The sequence below is a fragment of the Scomber japonicus genome, chromosome 2 (assembly GCF_027409825.1).
Source record: "Scomber japonicus isolate fScoJap1 chromosome 2, fScoJap1.pri, whole genome shotgun sequence".
In the NCBI taxonomy this organism is placed as follows: Eukaryota; Metazoa; Chordata; class Actinopteri; order Scombriformes; family Scombridae; genus Scomber; species Scomber japonicus.
In genome coordinates this window covers 22,359,385-22,378,133 of record NC_070579.1, presented here as the reverse complement: position 1 = coordinate 22,378,133, position 18,749 = coordinate 22,359,385, and the positions used below count along the sequence as shown (strand labels likewise).

Genomic DNA, 18,749 nt, shown 5'->3' with positions numbered 1-18,749 from the left:
AGAACAAATGGTTCCACCAGGGCTGAAAGAGAGCAGTCAGGAGAGGGGATAGGATAGGACCATGGTGGGGAGGAGAGGAAAAAAATGAGAGAGGACCAGAGCAAGATGACTGAAAGGGAGAGAGAGAGGGAGAGGGGGAGAGAGAGAGATGAGAGACAGATGCAGAAACAAAGAACCAAGAGAGAAGTCTAGAAGGGAAAGAGACAAAGACAACGTATTGAAAGATAAGAGTGAAGAAAAGGCTGTAGAGAGGAATGGGAGTGAGGGAGGGAGGAGAAAGGCAGAGGCACAAAGATGGAGCGAAAGCAGGGACAGACAGAAGTGAACCAATTCATTTTCGCTGACAGTCAGCACTGAGATCCATAAGCGAACAGCTAAATATAACTCAGAGATTCAACATTCAGAGAAGCTTTTTGCCTTTACCACGGAGAAGAATGGAGAAGAGAAAATACGGACTGGAAGAGACTCGCACTGAGCTGGTTGCAAACTGAAACACATTGTTTCCTCATGAATACAGTTAATTAAAGTGTCAGATAATAACTCAGATCATTAGTATGACTTAAGCTGCCGGGCAACTGAGATGTGTGATGTGTTGCAGTAATAAATTCTTGGCTACCATAAAAATCAAAAGCCTAAGGTTAACACATTAAGAAACTCACATTCCAGAGAATGTATAGCTATATCATAGCCTGAATTCTCTGCAGGACACATATCAACATGTAATAAAGCTGGAGCCTTGAAGTCTAATAAACCCTGGGACAGGTTTATCTTGCACTCCAGGGCCTGAGTTGGGATTAGGTGACCATAAATAATAGGCTGAGACCTCTGGATCTTATGTTACCTTGAGTCTGGGGATGGGGTGATGGTGGAGACTGTGGCTGGGCCTTTGAACGGAGCTCTGACCGAAGTAGAGGCTCTGACTGTGGCTGGATCTGGAACTGTGGCTTTAAATTTCACTGAGGCAGAGGGCTTGAGGGTAGATAGAGCTGGAGCTGGAGCTGCAGCTCTGACTGGACCGGGGGATCTGGCTGGAGCCAACACAGGTTCTGGAGAAGGGGTCGGTGGTGTGGGGGAGGGAGATGATCTGTCTGCTGAGATGGATGCCAGAGGGGGCAAACAAAAGCGGGCACGGTGCTCATCGACTTGACTGGCTGGGACATAGGTTATACTGCAGGAAGGGGAATGAGGGAAAAGAAGGGTGAGGAGAAACATTTAAAATATGGAAATGTGAGTCTCTGTCTTCATGGCTTCACATTTATTCATTTAGCACCAAACGATGACAAATAGGATGACAAGAACAAGAACAATCACGCGACACTTAAGGATTGAAAGGTTTATACATAGGACGGATGGATCTGCCCTCTGAATGAGAGAATCATGTCTTGTCATTGCTCAAAGTGTTGGTTAGACCTCTAAGAGAGTAAACAGGTTTAGATTAGCTTTAGCTGGACCGATGTGATGGTGACAGTCTGGACAATTAGACAACCTTTAACCAATTACGTACCACTATAGAAGAGAGAGGGAAACTTGGGACACATAAAACTGTGTTTAATAGTGATACACATTTGAAATTATCATTAGTTATAAATTAGGCACTGTTTATTAACTTGTTTTTAAGTCCAGACATGAAAAACGACCAATAAACAAAAGTTTAATCATTACTTAGACTGCTGTCTCTCCTGTCATATGCATTTCAAGATAATTGCTCTACAATTATAGATGTGCTCCACTCCATCAACAATGCTTTTACTGCTGTTGGTATAAGATGACAAATACAGCTGAAAAAATAAATGAAAATGTATGATTTTAATGTCATGAAATGATTGAAGAAGACTAAATTAAAAAATATGATAAAAAAAGTATTTTGTGTATCTAATATGTGGCGAAAAAGATGTAATTTTACTGAAGTGTCAAGGACATCATTAAAAGGCCCCCCTCCCACTTTCATTCTTGTGTGACGCCACCCAAAGACATGCCGTTTGAATCCGCTAAAAGAGCCCATTTCTCTGTTCCACTCATGGTGGCAGATTGAATATGGAGGTCTTCTGCACTAAGATGTTGTGACTGAGCCATGTGGACAGCCTGTCGTATCTCAACAGAAGCGGTTTGATAGTGACAAGCCCTCACCCTTCTATGTCTGTCTTATTCTGAGGCTGCCAAAGCAACTCATCTGCCTCCACTCTTTGTTAGTTTGTCTGCAATGCTGTCAGGAGGAGGCTACTGTGTGAGTGTGTGCGTGTGCTAGAGAACGATAGGATGCATGTGTGTTCATCTGTGTGTGTATTGTGTGTGCATCTATGAGAGGCTCTTTAAAACGCTCTTTTATTCAGAAGCACACTGTTCAAGGTGAGATGAGTGATGAATTATTCAGAGATATTTCCCATAGCAGGAAAAAGGTGTTTTTGGAGGTTAGACCATTGAAAGGCTGTGTGCGTGTGTGTGTGTGTGTGTGTGTGTGCGTGCGTGCATGTGTGTGTACAAGCAAGAGAGAAAGGAAGAGAAAGAGGGAGGTTGAGAGAGTGAGTGGGTGTTTTGCAGGGCAGTGGGGTGGTGGAAGTGGAGCACATCTCCAATCAGCCAAACAAGCAATGTGAAGCCATAACTGCTGATGTTAGTACAAGCAATAATTTACCCAATTTCCCCTCAGGCAATCTTTAAAATTTCATCATCTAATCTAATTTAACATGACTGCAGCGCCTCAGTCAACTATGACTGCAGCGTCAAAAACAAGGTGGTAATGGAGATCCCAACTGCAGACAAGATCATTTATAGGTGACGATGCAGTGAACGTCATGTTTGTGACTGCGGAGGGCACATACTTATATTTATAATGTACATATACTCACTTATTCGAGTCACACAGACTGTCAAGATCTGCATGGGTAGATCTAGAAAATGTGAGCAGTATTCAATTACTTTTATTGTTGTCTACATTCCCACTGGACCTTTCTACATTCTCTTTATACCAAGAACAGTGGCGACTTATATACCAAGCAGAGCACATCTCTGCTTTTGCACAGGCACAATTGTAAAAGTGTATATGAATCTAACAGAAATAACTGTAGCAAATAGCTGATTCTTCTGAGCTAATGATGCACAGTGTAAATCAATAATTTTGGAGGCTATAGTTTTGTGGTGCCGTTGAATTGTATTCAGATATACAGAATACTGACTGATGTGTTGGGGTGTGAAATGTGAAAGAAACCTCTGCTATACAATCCAACAGCACCACAAACTACAGCCTCCTAGATGACCATAAAGTTTAATTAATTAAAATAAACGCATAGGTGTAATTCCATTTAGCAGCTTTGTTTTCAGGTTCCCTGGTATTGTGCTCACACTGTCACAATTTAAATAGTCTAATCTATCTATCTATCTATTTTATAGAGAATGTGATGTAAATCCAGCCACCCAGTCTATTTGGATACTGACTAAGGATTACTAAGAACAGTTGGTCCAGTGGAAGTTGAGTGAGGTAAACTCGTTTATGTCCCTTAGGGATCCCATGAAGTTGTATGAGTAACACCATGATGTAAGAGTAAGCGTCACCTGTTCTTTTTTCAGCTCGCAACAAAACTGTCTGCATATTGTAAGAATGTCCAATAGTGACTGTCTCCTCACCTCATCTCTGGCCCTATGACAGAGTGTCTGCGGAGCATGGCCCTGGCCTTGGCATTGGACAGCTGGAAGGTAGGTTCTCCATTGATGGCCAAGATGGCGTCCCCCACCCCTAGCCTGCCATCCTGGCTAACAGAGCCCCCTTGGACCACACTGCGCACCAGCATGCCTGAGCCGTCCTTGATAGCACTCACCGACATCCCTGCCAATATGCAATATGCACGCACAACACACACACACACACACACAAGCACAGGTGAGTGGAGGGTTGGCTAAGGCTGCTTTGAATGCATGCCAAACAGACAGACAGTCACCCAAACAAACACCTGACAGTGGCATAATCAGCATAATCAAGACAGACACTAGGCAGATTAGCACACAAACATGGCTACACATGCTTGACATTTACACAGCATCATCCCTTATAGTCACGCACGCATAAGGTACACACACACACACACACACACACACACACACACACACACACACACACACACACACACACACACACACACACACACACACACACACACACAGAGAGGGCATAGGGCACAGGTAACTGGGGTTAACACATACCAGTTGCACAAACACCTGACTTTGGCATTATCACATTGGACGTTAGGCGGATTACACAAACACTTCATTAATGCAAACAGGCAGAAGCAGGTAAATCAGGACGCACACCCACCTGTGCGCACACCTCTTGCACGCACATACACACATCACAGACAGGAAAGGCTACAAATTAGACAGTCTAGTCTACAACACTATAATGGAAGACTACGCACATCCACAACACTATGGTCGTACATAATTTGAAGCTGGTCAAAGAAATGACTTTGTGCTTATTTTTGATCAAATAAATAGTTTATTATTTTTTGGTATTACATTCAAATTACAATACAATCATAGTGCCTGGAATACAATCAACTGAAGACACAGCTAATGACGCTGACAGGACAACCAGAAGACACACATTTCAAAGACATGAGTGGATGTTTTAAGAAATAATGATCCAGATGAGTTGAGATACTAGAATATGGCGTCAACATACATTTTTCTATTACAAATACTGCTGTTAATAACTTACTATTAACTCCCACATTATTTGTATTTGATAATCTAGTTGTTTTGACCTGTACTAAACATCTTGAGGGTTCAACAAACTCACAGTTAAGTGCAATTACCCTACACCATTCAAGTTAAGAATTCTAAAGGCTGTTAATAGGAAACCCTAATAATTTTTAGAGGGGCAAGGCAAGAAAAAAAGACCTCATTTTAGTCCATCAAACCTTTATCTTTAACAACCTGCTCGTAAACCCGTATAACCCTTGAAGTACAAACCCACCATACACTGTGCCAACTTCTTAGTATGTCACATCTCCAAAATTAGACATAAAGTCATAGTTACGTAATGGACAGAATTGTACATGGCACCTAATAATAGGAAGAATGAGAAGTAGTACAAATAAATATTGTACTACTATACAATTGTTCATAAAAAATCTTCCACATTCAAGCATTACAGGTAGTTATACACTGTAACTCCCATATTAAAGCTATTTTTTTCAAAATCAAATATATTTATATTTAAAAAAACAAAAACACACACAATCTGTAAATCCTCCATGTTTGGATTTCCAGAAAAACATGCAACATGAACTATCTCAGCGAGAACACCAACAATATTTCAAACAGATGAAACCAAAGAATTCAGTGACACACAGACACAGTAGGTTCTGACCCTGGTTTTCTTTAACTATGAACATTTAGACAACACTGAACTTTCACACACACACACAAACACACACACACACACACACACACACACACACACACACACACAAAAGTAGTGTGATGCTTTATTAGAGCATCTTTATAGAATACAAATGGGTTTCTTTCCTGGATGCAAGGTGCTATTAGTTGCAAGTGCAGGAGCACTTTACACCCTGTTGTCTTCTCCCTGTCATGTTTGAATTGCCAATAATTGGACTTGCTCTTGGAGCAGTTAAGACAATGTACTCTCAACACTGGCGTATAAAAACAAATATTAAGATGAGCATTCAAATTAATATTGATATCCTCATTGGTTTTCATATTACTTCTTCATGTCTTCTCATATTACTTCAACCTCTTCACTGATCTCACACGCGCACACACACACACACATGCACACGCACACACACAAACACGCGCGCACACACACACACACACACACACACGCACAAGCACACACACACACATACACACACACACACACACACGCACACACACACACACACACACACACACACACACACACACACACACACACACACACACACACACACAGAGTTATCGTCTCCTCCAAGGTATGAGGACCACACCACTTCATCATCACTCTTCTTCAGGGCAGTCTTCATCACCACCACCTATTATCGCCATTATCGCCATGCCAGCGACGTACACACACCAAGACACCATCATCATGAGAATAACGGAGAACATACCAAGGCTACGGTTGCCCCGGACAACAGTGATTGTCCTCTCAAAGCTGCTGCGGGGGGACAGAGGCGGTGCTTGCTGCCTATTGTCGGCTTCCATGATGCCAAAGCGCTGACGCAGCTGGTTGTCCTGTGAGAGAGAACACAGAGGGTATGAGTGAATAGGTGAGGTGACAAACACACACATATTTAAGAGTGGTGGTTGGTGAACAAATAAAAAGGCCTATATGGGAGCATAAATAATGGCTGAGAACTCTAACAATATACTGCATGTGCACACCACTGGAACAAATTGTGCAGCTTCTACAAAAGTAGTGGATATTGCAAAAATTACCCGGTGCTTAAGTCCTACATTGCTATCATCACAAGCACCAGCTACCTGCTGTGAAACGGAAATTATTTCAAACAACTTATAACTGTCCAGGGTGAAGGCCTTTAGAGTAATTCGAAGATGTAAAACATGCAGCAGGGTAGACTTCTATAGTCCCCCAGGGCACTTCACAAAGAAAAGGGCCAGCAAGGAGATATTCTTTGAACCTTCACAGAAAGTACAAGCATCACTGAAGTTCTGAAGCTACCTTTGCAACAAGCGTGTCTTTGATGAGAACACTCTGACACTTGCTGCTCTGAGTGTCAGTGTGCATTTCTGTACGTGTCCCAGTCAGTACAGTATGTTCTTGCGCTAGACCAAGGACCAATGTCGTGCAAGCAGTAAGCACTTCCACTGAGAGGCAATTGTTGGTAATTAAGCAGAGGCCAGCACAAATGGCTGCTTCAATAGGATTGAGTTAAGGCCACAATGGAGAAACAAGTCTTTGACACTGAGCACTTTCTCTGTACCTGATCCAGTGATACTGATACAGCTGGCTCTTAGCTTCAACGATAGAATGTGAACAGAGAGAACAGACACTCATGGTAATCTCCTTTAGAGCACCTAAAATGGCTACAGAATCTCAGGTTTGCATGGCAAGCGATGAGAAATGCTTCCTATGTGTTGTACTATAAGATTCAGACTGCTGCAGGGTTACTGTAACTGTTGCTGGGAAGATTTCAATTAGTGAGTCTCATGCATCAGGTGAGAGGTCATTTACAGCATTTTTGTTACATTACGATGCATGATTATAAAATTCTGTTTATTCCAGATCTATGTTCAACACATAATATACAAGAACCCTGGTGTGATATACAAACAATTGACAAACTCTGAGCAATATTGGCTCAAAATCTTTTACAATGTTTTGTGTAGAGGTGGTTTAGGGGTTAAGAAACTGACCATGAACCACAATGTCCCTGGATTGAATGCAGCTTGTTGCATCTCTTTCTCCTTTCTTTCCTGCAATGCTCTTTACTCTTCTGTGGACTTATTTATATGATTTTTTTTGTTTTGTTTTACGACAGAGGACAAGAAGCAAACAGAAAGTATGTGCAGAGATTTGTCCAGCAATAAAACTAAATAGTGTTTTTGTTATTGCTGTTAAATGAATGTTACATGACATACCGTAGTAGTGTAATACGGCTGGATGATGCTGTTGTCCTCAGAGTTGCAAGTATTGGTGTTAGCCTCCGCTGCTTCAGCTAGAAGGCTGACCTGAGTGTGGCTTTCAGTGTCATCGCAAGAAGCCCGAGCGCTCCTCTCCGAGATGGGCGTCAAGCCACCGCACAATTCCAGCTGAGAATGCAAGATTTTGAAGTTGAAATTTAGGAGTGTACATAAAATAAAAATGGCAGCGTGCTATAAGTGAGTAAATTCACGTGGAAGCAAACAGACTAAAAGAAGGTGACTGTAAATTAGACACCATCCTCTCCCCTTCCCTCTCCATCTGTAGTGTGGTCAAGCATTGTGTTCATCTCTCAGCTGCATTAAAAATTCAGACGGCCTGTAACTGGATTCTGTGTTCCTTGTTACTAAGCCACAGTCCACAACAAAAAGCTGAAAAATATCCTCAAGAAAACCATACATTTAACTAATTAACTTGCATATCTGTGACATAAATGTCATGTATTTAATGATTTTATTAATATAAAATATTATATAACATGTAGAGGCCCATATAATAAATGCATTTTCACTTGATATATCTGTGAAAACAATATGAATTGTCTATTGTCAGAAATTTTGCCATACTATTTATTTATTTATCATAATTATTATTATTATTTATTTATAATATTTATCTATTTGATATCATTATGTGTCCAAAAGTTTACTAAATTTACTCAAACATTGAAATATGCTTCTTGATTCAAGAAGTGTTAAGATGCTAGCTATCAGCGACAGTAATCCTATTTTGCACCTAGCCGGGGAGCTTTGTATTATGTAATTCCCATCTCTCTCTCCCCCCTTGTTTCCCCTCTACTGTCAGATAGCAAATAAATAATAAAGGCATACAATACTAATAAAATGATATCAAAATTTATTTTCTTCACATACCGGAAGTGGTTTGGCAACACCAATGTGCACAGGGCCATAGCCGGTGGACTTTAGTACATGCACGGCATAATCGAGGCTGGAGCCTTCCAAATCAGTCTCATTGACGAACATGAGTCTGTCTCCAGGAAGCAGGCCACCATCTCGATCCGCCACACCTCCAGGCACCAAGGACCGGATTACCAGAACAGTTTTAGTGGCATCTTCTGGATCCTATAGTTAAACATAAGAATGGGAAGGATGGTTTACTGAAGACATACTATACTGTACTGTAAAAATTGAATATACGTTAGACACAGTATTAACACAAGAAAAGCAAGTGGATTAGATGGTCCCATAAAGGGGAGAACAGCTGGAGTAAAACTACTATTTCTTTGCATGTTTTGAAAGCCTTCATTTTTGAGTGGATATTTTTGTAATACAAAATTTGAAAACTTGAAACTTTATAGAGTATATATAAATATAGAGGTTCACATGTTTCTCTATTATCTTAATGTTCACCCTATCCAGCCCAACACTGATATTCTTAGGCTGCCGCCTATTCCAGTCTTTTCTATTTGTAGAAAGGCTCCGGGGCATGTCTCTGACCTGGTAGTCCAAGATGCTGAAGCCCAGTCCTGACTCGCCTTTCTCCAGCTCCACCACCTGAGACTCTCTCTCCCACATGGCCAGCGGAGGTGACATGGGAGGTACGCCACGTTTGGTGATGTCCTCAGCTGTAGGACAGGGTATGATACAGCCCTGGTCCAACTGAGACAAGTGCAGAGGAGTAAGAATACAGAGAAAAGGGATATATGATTTCAAATGCAAAGGATGTGAAACATTTCTGATGTTTATATAGTTTTAAGGTGAAAGCTTAACACTAATCCCTCTATTCATCCTTCCCTCTGTAGCTCATCTGTTCATTGATGCATGTGTTCACCTTGTCATTGAACTCAGCCAGAAGCTCTTTCAGGGTGAGACGGGAATCATCATCCTCTTCCTCATCACTGTCGGGAATTGCAGGGGGTATAATGCGAGAGCACACCAGGCATATACACATCGGCTGCTCCTTCAGGATATTGACCACCTCCCTGTGTGTCTCTCCAATGAGCGGGATCCCATTCACCTGCCAGGAAGATACATACTGTGTATACAGAGTTTCTAAAATAGATATTCCTAAGGTCAGTGATTTGCTGAGTCATGCTTTAAGCTGTGGAAAAAAACCAGCTGTGCTGTTTGTCAGAGGTTAAAGATGCTATATGTAATACTTTTTTAAAAAAAAACATTAAAATAACAACATTTAGAGTGTTAAATATTATTACATGTGTGTGTGTGTGTGTGTGTGTGTATGTGTGTGTGTGTGTGTTCATGACCAGGCAGTCCTAAAAATGCAACACCTAAACACCAACTCATAGCAAGCACAATTAAGGTTGAAACTGATATGGGTCTGCTAAATTGAGTGAAGCTCATTTTTAAAAAGTAGATGAACAATGGCTTTGGTATACAGGTGTCATTAGGGGGAGATCAAAGCGTTGCAGAAAGACACAGGTGTTATACACGCAAAGACAGGAGGGACACAAGCCAGTCTGCAGTATTTTCTGTACTGCTAAGATAATGTACTAGACTCCTCATCACGGTAAGTGATGAGCGTTGTTGCGTGAACTTCTTGATGATGTTAAATTTCTTGCTAAAATGTTTGCCATATCAACTTTATGAGGTGATAAAAGGTCACTGTTGTATTTATATCTTATTGTGCTACCCCTAAGTGGCCAAAAAGTAGATTTATGCAGGTTTAAAGAGAAACTAATGGTCATTTAATTACTGTTTATCAGAAACACATACAAAATGTCTTTTGTGTGCAATAAGCCTCCCACTCCAGGTTTATACACTTGCTGTTCTTATACCACTGATTACTGCCATTACTAACTGCTTGAATGAAAGGCAGACACATGTCAGAAACTACACTACTGTGAACTAAAGATATGTCGATGAGGGGTACTTTTTATTAGTCATCCAACTGTGTATCCCGCAGATGTGGCAATATAATCAGTCCTACGCAGACCACATCTTGTTCTAATTTACATGTTCTCATAACTATGTTTCTTAGATGACTAAAGGATAAGTTGCAGAACAGTTGGTTGAAAGGATTTATGGTGTCAGTCAGTTACCTCAAGTATCTGGTCTCCATTGAAGACCTTGTTGCTTTGACCAACAGGCCCCTCAGGTAAGACAGAGCACAGGTAGTGATGTCCTGCCCGAGCCTCTAGACTGATGCCGAGACCACTTGTCTCACTGAAACGCTGCAGCTGACAAACCTAAGAGTGATGGTGACAATGAGCGATGGTAAAGACAGGAAAAAAAGCAGCAGGGAAGTACAGTTTGATGGGTAAGAGGGCTGTATAGGGGATGTGTAGGTGTCAGTCTTTAAAGGAAACTGGGTTTTTCATAACATGGATAATTACGTGTAGTATTGTAGAGGGGAAATGAATAAAGCATTTATTGTTTGATGAGTGTAATACATTTCTTTACTACAGAGAGACATACAATAACTTCATATCGGGGTCCAACTGCATGCTGCCACCTCCCCCTCAGGTCTTCCTCCTCAGCTTGCGTCAGTTTCACTCCTGTATGCACACACATACATAGAAAACTTACCCCCATATCACACAAGCACTGAGAACAGACACAAACATGCACACACCAAGCACCCCAGTAACACTGCCCTAGCCCTACATAATTCTATCAATAGAGAATAGGATCTGTGTGAAAACGAAGCAGAATGTCACCACACACACACACACACACACACACACACACACACACACACACACACACACACACACACACACAGTACTGGCACACAGGCGTGCGTATTCACACCCACCATCTGATTTCTTGGCAAACAAATGTTTTCTTGTTCATCTATTAAAGCCTCACAGCAATCAGGGCTTATTTGGCTGTGCTTTCTAATCAAGCCCAAAAATCCTTGTCTAAATAAAGCCATATATTCAGGCGGGGTGAGAGACAAATCATCTGGAATGAGCTGAATGAGTTGGATAAACACATCATTGCACAACACTATAAATAGAATCCCATCAAAGAGTATGCTTCACTGCCACATTGCTGTTCCCTGAGCCCACTCAGCATATCAGACTAAGTCCCATGATCCAGTTCCAGACTGCAGTGCAGTATGGGAAAGGGGAGCTTACTGTTTCTGGAATCATGTTGGGGTCGTCTGTTGGCGTATGCTGCTCTCCGGGAGATTTCACGCAGTGAGCAGATTCCTTGGAGATGGGGAAACATGTTTGAGTGCAGATCCAAACACACATATACACAAACCCACTTGAGTTAAATAAAAAATAATGTACACAGTTCACAGCAAGCATTTGAGAGATTAAATCATGCAAACGTTATCAAAGGGCATCATCAGGTTAAAAAAAACACCAAAAGTGACAAGTGTGGTTATGATATAACTCAACAGTTAAGGTAGCACCTGTGGATAAGTACATGCTAGATTATTAACATGTTTTCAATGTCAAAACTGATGCCCTCATGATAGCCCTGATCCAATAAGTTCCTCTCTTTCAAGCACAAAGCACCTGTCTCCTGAATCTTGTTGAGGCCCACTCTGTAGGGATTGCCCTCATGGAAACTGTGGGAGTGTCGGAGGGGCTGCAGGGGAGGGGCCGGGGGCAAGATGTGGCTCAGACGGACGGCTTTCCTCAGCAACCTTAGCCTGACCAGGGGCCCTGTCCTCCTCAGCACTTCCATTGCACGTTGCTCACTACAGCCCTGCAAGCTCAGCCCATCAACCTAAGGGAAACAGACAGATTATGGATGAGGAGAAGAATCAGAAAGTAGACACAGGGATGGAGAGACAATAAGCACAGGTAAATTAAATTGTAAAGTAAAAAAAAATCGATACTAATCAAAGATAGAAAAGAGTAAGATGGAAAGCATAGGTAAAAACATGATGAAATGATGAAGAGTTGGATAGGGCTAATGTAAAACTAGCAGAATTTCCCTTTATCAGCTAAAAAAAGACCCTAATTGATGTTTATGGAACTACTAAAAGTTGCAAACTGGGCAGATTTTTAGATGCTGAAATCGTTAAGATTTAGCAGAGAATATATTCGAGACAACAAGGTATTTGTCTTCAGAGAGCACAATAAAAAAAGCCATCTGCTGTGTTTTTACTGGAACTCACAGACAGGATGATGTCTCCAAGGTGGATGCGTCCATCTTGATCGACAGTGCTGCCTTTCACTATGCTCTTTACTATCACGCCAGCGCTGTAAACTGAGGAGAACAGGATGAAAAAAAACATTTAGCATTGATATTTTTTCTTCGTCAGCTCAACACACAGCATCATTATTGGCTTGCATAATAGGGATAATGTTCATTTATTATTTATTTTGTTTCCATCAACTTATATTGGAGCAGTAATCCTTAACTGATATGCCAATATGTTAAACAGCTTACAGTAGATAATATTACCTGAGTTAAGGTCTCCTATGTAGCTAGAAATAGTGAATCCCAGGCCCCGGTTGTTTTTAGTGAACTGCACACTGAACTCATAGTCGTCGTCCATGTCATTGAGCTGCACAAAAGGACAGAAAGAAAAAAAGTATGTACATCTTTTTGGATTCAAATAAAACATGTTACTCAATAGCTAGTTATTTACATAAAAATGTGAAAAAACCATTTCACTGATTTTCAACCTTATTGTCTATCCGAATCAGGGATATAGTGTGAAAAACACCTGCAGTTGTTGGCAGTGTTCTCTATGGCTCTGGGGATGCAAAATCTGTTGTTCTTCCAGCACCAGCACTGTCATTTGATGTGTACAGTGATGCAGTTGGGGGAAAGGAAGAACTACAGGCTGCAGGCCAGCGGGCATGCTCTAGACGCCGCTCAAAAACAAAACTTCCTTGTTTTCTTCACTTGTATTGCAAACTAGCTATGTTTCCAACAGCAAAAATGGCATCCTAAAATAGGAGAGCAGAGTATGATATGGACGAGGATACATTATAGACTGTTTTGGCTGACTTGGATAGTCACCCATATTTTAGCCAGAGTATACGGCAGAAGAAATGCAGAGGAGAGAGGCTGAGACTTCAGCTGCACTAGCTGTGCAAGAGGACACGACCGGCCGGGACCATCCAGAACCTGAGCTGCTGAGAACAAACAGTGACTTTTGGCAGCTTTGCTCAAATTGACCTACGATTCCAAAATAAACCAAATCATTCTGCAGCAATGCATTTCAGCGTGGTGGTTGGATGCCAGAAGCTCGTGCACAATGCATCCTGGTATGTAGGCTCTGCTGGTACGGCTCTACCACCAGGAACACTCAGCCAGTCAGTATAACACACACTGAGGAATTTATTGCTTCAACTGACTACATTTACCATCAACACTGATTGGACATCCACATAAAACATGGTGAAATATGGACTATTATTCTTACACTCTCACACACACGCATGCACGCATGCACACTATCAGGGGCATTTTATGCCAGCGCAGGCGTTGACACACGCGTTAAAGCCTATAACATGTGAATGCCTATAACACATAACTAGAATATTTCGCAGATTCCATGGTTATTGAATAAATGTTCACATTTATTAGAATTTTAATTTTGTCTCATATTTATTATTAACCTTCTAACATTATAGATCCATTTCTTCTTGAATTCATTCATCCAGGGTAGGGACACCTGCAGGGGAAGATGCCATTTGTCCAAAACTCCGCAACACAGCATTGTAAAGTTTAAAAGTTTCCTAAATTCAGAATACATTTTTACCTAACAAAATTATCTGCTGCAATCCATATTTGCTGGTGTTTAGCCTTTCTAAAACAACTTTTTCAATTCGTCAAAAAAACTTTTTCCTCTTGCTTGCCAGACACAATAATTATTTGTACATTGAGACGAGTGTGCACACAGGCGTCCGCTGCGTTCGTGCACACACACACACACACACACACACACACACACACACACACACACACACACACACACACACACACACACACACACACACACACACACACACCTTGTCATCCAAGCTGCCCTGGCTGAGGACAGGAGACGAAAGGTGGTTGTCCTTGGTAATATCCCTAGCGATGAGCAGTTTCACCTTGGTACCAGCATTTCGCAGCACCTGGGCCAGGTGGTCATTTGTGAAAGAATGAAATTAGATTGTGTGTGACAATGAATAAATAAATAACATACATTTGATATAAATTAAATTTAGACAGCTGTCCTGGAAAACAGCTTTGCATACTATACTGCACAAACACAAAATGAGATGAGGCTGCTATGTTGGTTTTAGCTGTTTTTTTAACATCAATTACATAAAATGTCATCATTATGTAAGAGAAAAAAAAAGTATCCCATTGTCTAGCTTCGTAAATATCTACAAATGGATATATCACCTGTGCCACCTGCTCGCTGTTCATGCCAGCCAGATCTGTATCTCCAATGCGCAGGATTTGATCTCCGCTACGCAGACGTTTATCCTGGGACACAAGACAACAATAACAAAATTCATGCAAGCACACTAGTTGCACTTTTATCTCATCTAACGTGTCAAAAAAGCACATGAGCACATTTCCCAAAAGGCTGAACTACTGCTTTAACTGGCTGATTAAAGTTTGGTTATGGGATTTACTAACAGCTCGATTTACCCGTCCAGCAGCTCCTCCTGGAAGGATGGTCTTGACCATGACTCCTGTGCTGCGCCCTCCTATGATGCCAAAGCCAAGACCCTTCCCATCATTGATCAACTCTATCATCTCCACATGACGCCTCTGACATGACAGTCATTAGAGCAAGAAGGAGGAAGATAGAGAGTGGAAGACAGAGAGAATATGTTTTACAGGTCTGCAACTAATAATTATTGTCATTCATTTGATTAATCTGCTAATTATTTTCTCGATTAATCGTTTTGTCTAAGAAATGTTAGAAAAATTTGTTGTTCATCTAAAAGATATTCAGTTTACAGTCATGTATGACACATGAAAGTTTAAAAATGTCAGATTTGGAAGCTGGATGACCTAATTTTGGCATTTTTGCTTAAAAAAAATCACTAAAACAATTACTCGATTTGTAGAATAGTTGTAGATTAAACTTCTGTCGACCAACTAATTGATTAATTGACTAATCATTTCCGCTCTGATATTCTAATTAAATTGTTCAAAGAAAAAGTGAAACAACATCAAAGGGAGGGCAAAACATGTTTGATTCCATTAACTATCTACATCCACGGACACACATTTACCAGCTCACACCAGCTAACACGTCACATGTGAGCTTACAGTACCTCATGAGCAATAGCAGACAAGTTTCTCCCCATTGACATGGATCGGGGTATTCGAGGGGGAGTGCAGTACTAAAAAAATAAATGTCATGTGTAAAACAAAAGCAAACCTGAAATGACATCGGGTGAGTTGAGCAGCCTCTTATAACTGGATGGAACCCTCAGACTATGTAATATCTCACAGTGCTTGAGTTTTATAATGTAATGTGATATTCTCAAATGTGAAATGTGACATTTTGAATGGTGATGTGTTGGTTTTTACAATAAAAAAAAAATACTATATATTCGGTTGGCTTATGGACTTATGGAATAAATTGCTTCCTATTACTGAACTCCTAACCACATGTTTATGATGGATATTTTAGGTACCTGAGATTCAGTGGGAACACAGTTTTCTGGGTAGATGTCAGTAAAGGACATCTCCTGTGAGCCCAAAGAGGAGATGCTACCACTCTTGTGGAAGGATCTGGCCGTGCTGGGTCTTCTGTTTTCCATGGCCCATGTGTAGGAGTCGCTGTGACTCAGCGTCTTCAGATCCAGCACCATGCCCTGGCATGGGCCACAGTTCATGGACACAGATTTGGAAATGCCCTTCCCCTGTTAGGATTGAGAGAGCCGCAGGGGAGGGATTGATAGGAAACAAATGGAGGGGTGGAAAGAGGAGGGTAGAGGATTAAATGGGGAGGATGGATTGGGTGTGATAGAGAGAGAATAGATACATGTGGGAAGGATTGAAGGATGCAAGGGAAGGAAGAGAGAAAGATTTGGAGGGAAATAGATCAGGAAGATAGGGAGATGGTGGAGACATTAATTGAGGAAAGGAGATATGGAGACAGAGAGGAACAGGATGAGGGTCAGATAGTGATGGAGGGATGGGAAAGAGAAAGGATAAAGAAGTGGGGAGAAAAAGGGTATTGTTGGCATGAGACAATGAAGAAAAATGAGTGGAGAGGGTGGGGGGAGGGAGGGTAAATGTGTGTTAGCCATAAGGGAAAAAACCCCAAACAGAAATAAGGTTAAAATTGAGAAAGGAGGGGAACGATAGACGAGTAGGAACACAAGGAACTGAGATAAAGGCTTCTGTTAAATGTCACATAACCCAAAACTGCTCCCTTTTGTCTTATAGATTTCCTGTTTCTAAGTTTCTAAGGGAGTTTCAGTAGATGCTTATTTCATATTTGTAGGCAGCTGCACTATCAGACCTGTTGGAGCACTAAAAATATACTAATAAGCAACTTCACACTCCATTGACTTGCACATATATCCCTATACTAGATATAAAAACCTGTCATTTTTGTAAGAAACAAGACTGGAACCAATTAAAACTGTGCCATTGTCAGTCCAGATAAAAATCTAGAGACATTTGACATGATCCAGTGCGATGTTTCCTGGAATGCAGAAATGCTAACAGGCTAATGTAATAATGAGCATGTGTGTGTGTTTGTTAGTGTAAAGACTTGGGCTTATTGGGTTAGCCTATTACAGCACACTACAACAGGTAATTACTGACCCAAGCCACAATGCTTACCACTGACAAATGAGTTAAATCCATTGATGGTGTCATAAACAAACAAACTCCTCAACATGATATATTGCCACTCCCTGCTTCCCCTCTCTATCTTGCTCTCTCCTTCTCTCTCTCTCGTTCTCGGGGCTTTAGTGGTAAGCTTAGGTAAGCTGATTACTCATCCAGTTTGGTTCCTGCATTCAGTATTTTGGGACTGACTCCAGTTCCCTCCCCACCATTCAATATACACCAAACACCCACACACTCATGTCCGCTCTGTACCTTTGCTGGGGGCTTCCGCTGAGCTTGCTGTAAGCTGAGTATATGATGGAACAGGGGGCTCTGCAGGACAGTCTTTAACAAGGAGAGTTTCTCCTGTGTGGGGGCCTCCCCTCTCTCCTTCAGTTTGGCTTGCAGCCGCTCCACAGCCTCCAAGGCACACTGAGTGTCTGCAGAGAAATTGTGTTTCATTGGTGTCATTCAGAAGCAGGATTTCTCTAGGCTGGCTTTTCATTAGCCCCCACAGCTGCTGTGTGACATTAATACAAACCCAGACTTTTGATAATAAGCCATGTAATGTCAATATTTAACAGGTTCTGGTGGCAAAATGAAAGAGTTTACTTAAAACTTGCATAGTGGCTTTGATAAAATACAATGTCTGTTTATTTTATTTAATGTCTGTTTAGTATCTATATATGAGTATACATCCATTGAACAAGGATGTTTGGGATCACTTGTGTCCAAAATAAAATATTTCTTTACAGGAGGGCTAAAAAAGGGTTAAAAGGTGGTGTGCTATTCTGAAAAAAGAGGGGGAAACCTTAAATTCTGCATCAAGTCACACTGCACTTGTTTATTTGGCAGAGCAACAGCTAATGAGCACAAGCCTCACTTGCAGTAATTACATGTGGCAGAGGGTTAAGACCCTGTAAACTCCTCACCACAAAGTTTTGACTACCGACCAGACTGTGAGTCCTGTGCCACCTGCGCATGTAACTGTTCCCTCCCGTCTGGCTGCAGCAGTCATGCCTGACAGCTTCATTGTAAACCTCTGATGATGACTGTTGTGGGGCAACCTTACTGAGGTTACTGGAACATGAACACTAAAACAGTGCACTACTCTACATCTGCAAGCAACTGAATACACATACCCATGATTTCCATCGCAGCCTGCCAGATTGTTCAGATGAATTGCGTCCTAACGACTTTCTGTCTCAGTTGAACATCATTCTTCTTTGTTTGGCACCTGTAACAGCAACAAAAACAAAAGTTTTCCGCTTTAACATGACCTTGTGCACATAGTCTTTTTTTGTGAGGAAGTTGACAGCATATTTGTGGAATAAAAGTGCCAAGCTGAGATTTCTCCTTGAAGATATTTGTTTTTTATTTTTTTTATATTTCTGCAGAAA

General features: G+C 41.3%; 1 protein-coding gene across 1 annotated transcript in view; it reads right to left on the bottom strand.

The window, feature by feature from the left end:
- Positions 1–18,504, bottom strand: part of si:dkey-92j12.5 (multiple PDZ domain protein) — a 34,975-nt gene extending 16,471 nt beyond the window's left edge. The window contains exons 1-20 of the mRNA XM_053326586.1: positions 18,492–18,504; positions 17,623–17,789; positions 16,203–16,430; positions 15,837–15,905; positions 15,202–15,324; positions 14,950–15,033; positions 14,568–14,675; positions 13,009–13,111; positions 12,719–12,810; positions 12,111–12,324; positions 11,721–11,795; positions 11,056–11,135; positions 10,680–10,826; positions 9,452–9,637; positions 9,118–9,279; positions 8,533–8,742; positions 7,600–7,770; positions 6,108–6,231; positions 3,622–3,820; positions 842–1,168 (exon numbers count right to left, since the gene is read on the bottom strand). Of these exons, the coding sequence (XP_053182561.1) occupies positions 842–1,168; positions 3,622–3,820; positions 6,108–6,231; positions 7,600–7,770; positions 8,533–8,742; positions 9,118–9,279; positions 9,452–9,637; positions 10,680–10,826; positions 11,056–11,135; positions 11,721–11,795; positions 12,111–12,324; positions 12,719–12,810; positions 13,009–13,111; positions 14,568–14,675; positions 14,950–15,033; positions 15,202–15,324; positions 15,837–15,905; positions 16,203–16,430; positions 17,623–17,789; positions 18,492–18,504 (2,882 nt within the window). The remainder of the gene's footprint in view (positions 1–841; positions 1,169–3,621; positions 3,821–6,107; positions 6,232–7,599; positions 7,771–8,532; positions 8,743–9,117; positions 9,280–9,451; positions 9,638–10,679; positions 10,827–11,055; positions 11,136–11,720; positions 11,796–12,110; positions 12,325–12,718; positions 12,811–13,008; positions 13,112–14,567; positions 14,676–14,949; positions 15,034–15,201; positions 15,325–15,836; positions 15,906–16,202; positions 16,431–17,622; positions 17,790–18,491) is intronic.
- Between the last annotated feature and the right edge of the window lie 245 nt (positions 18,505–18,749).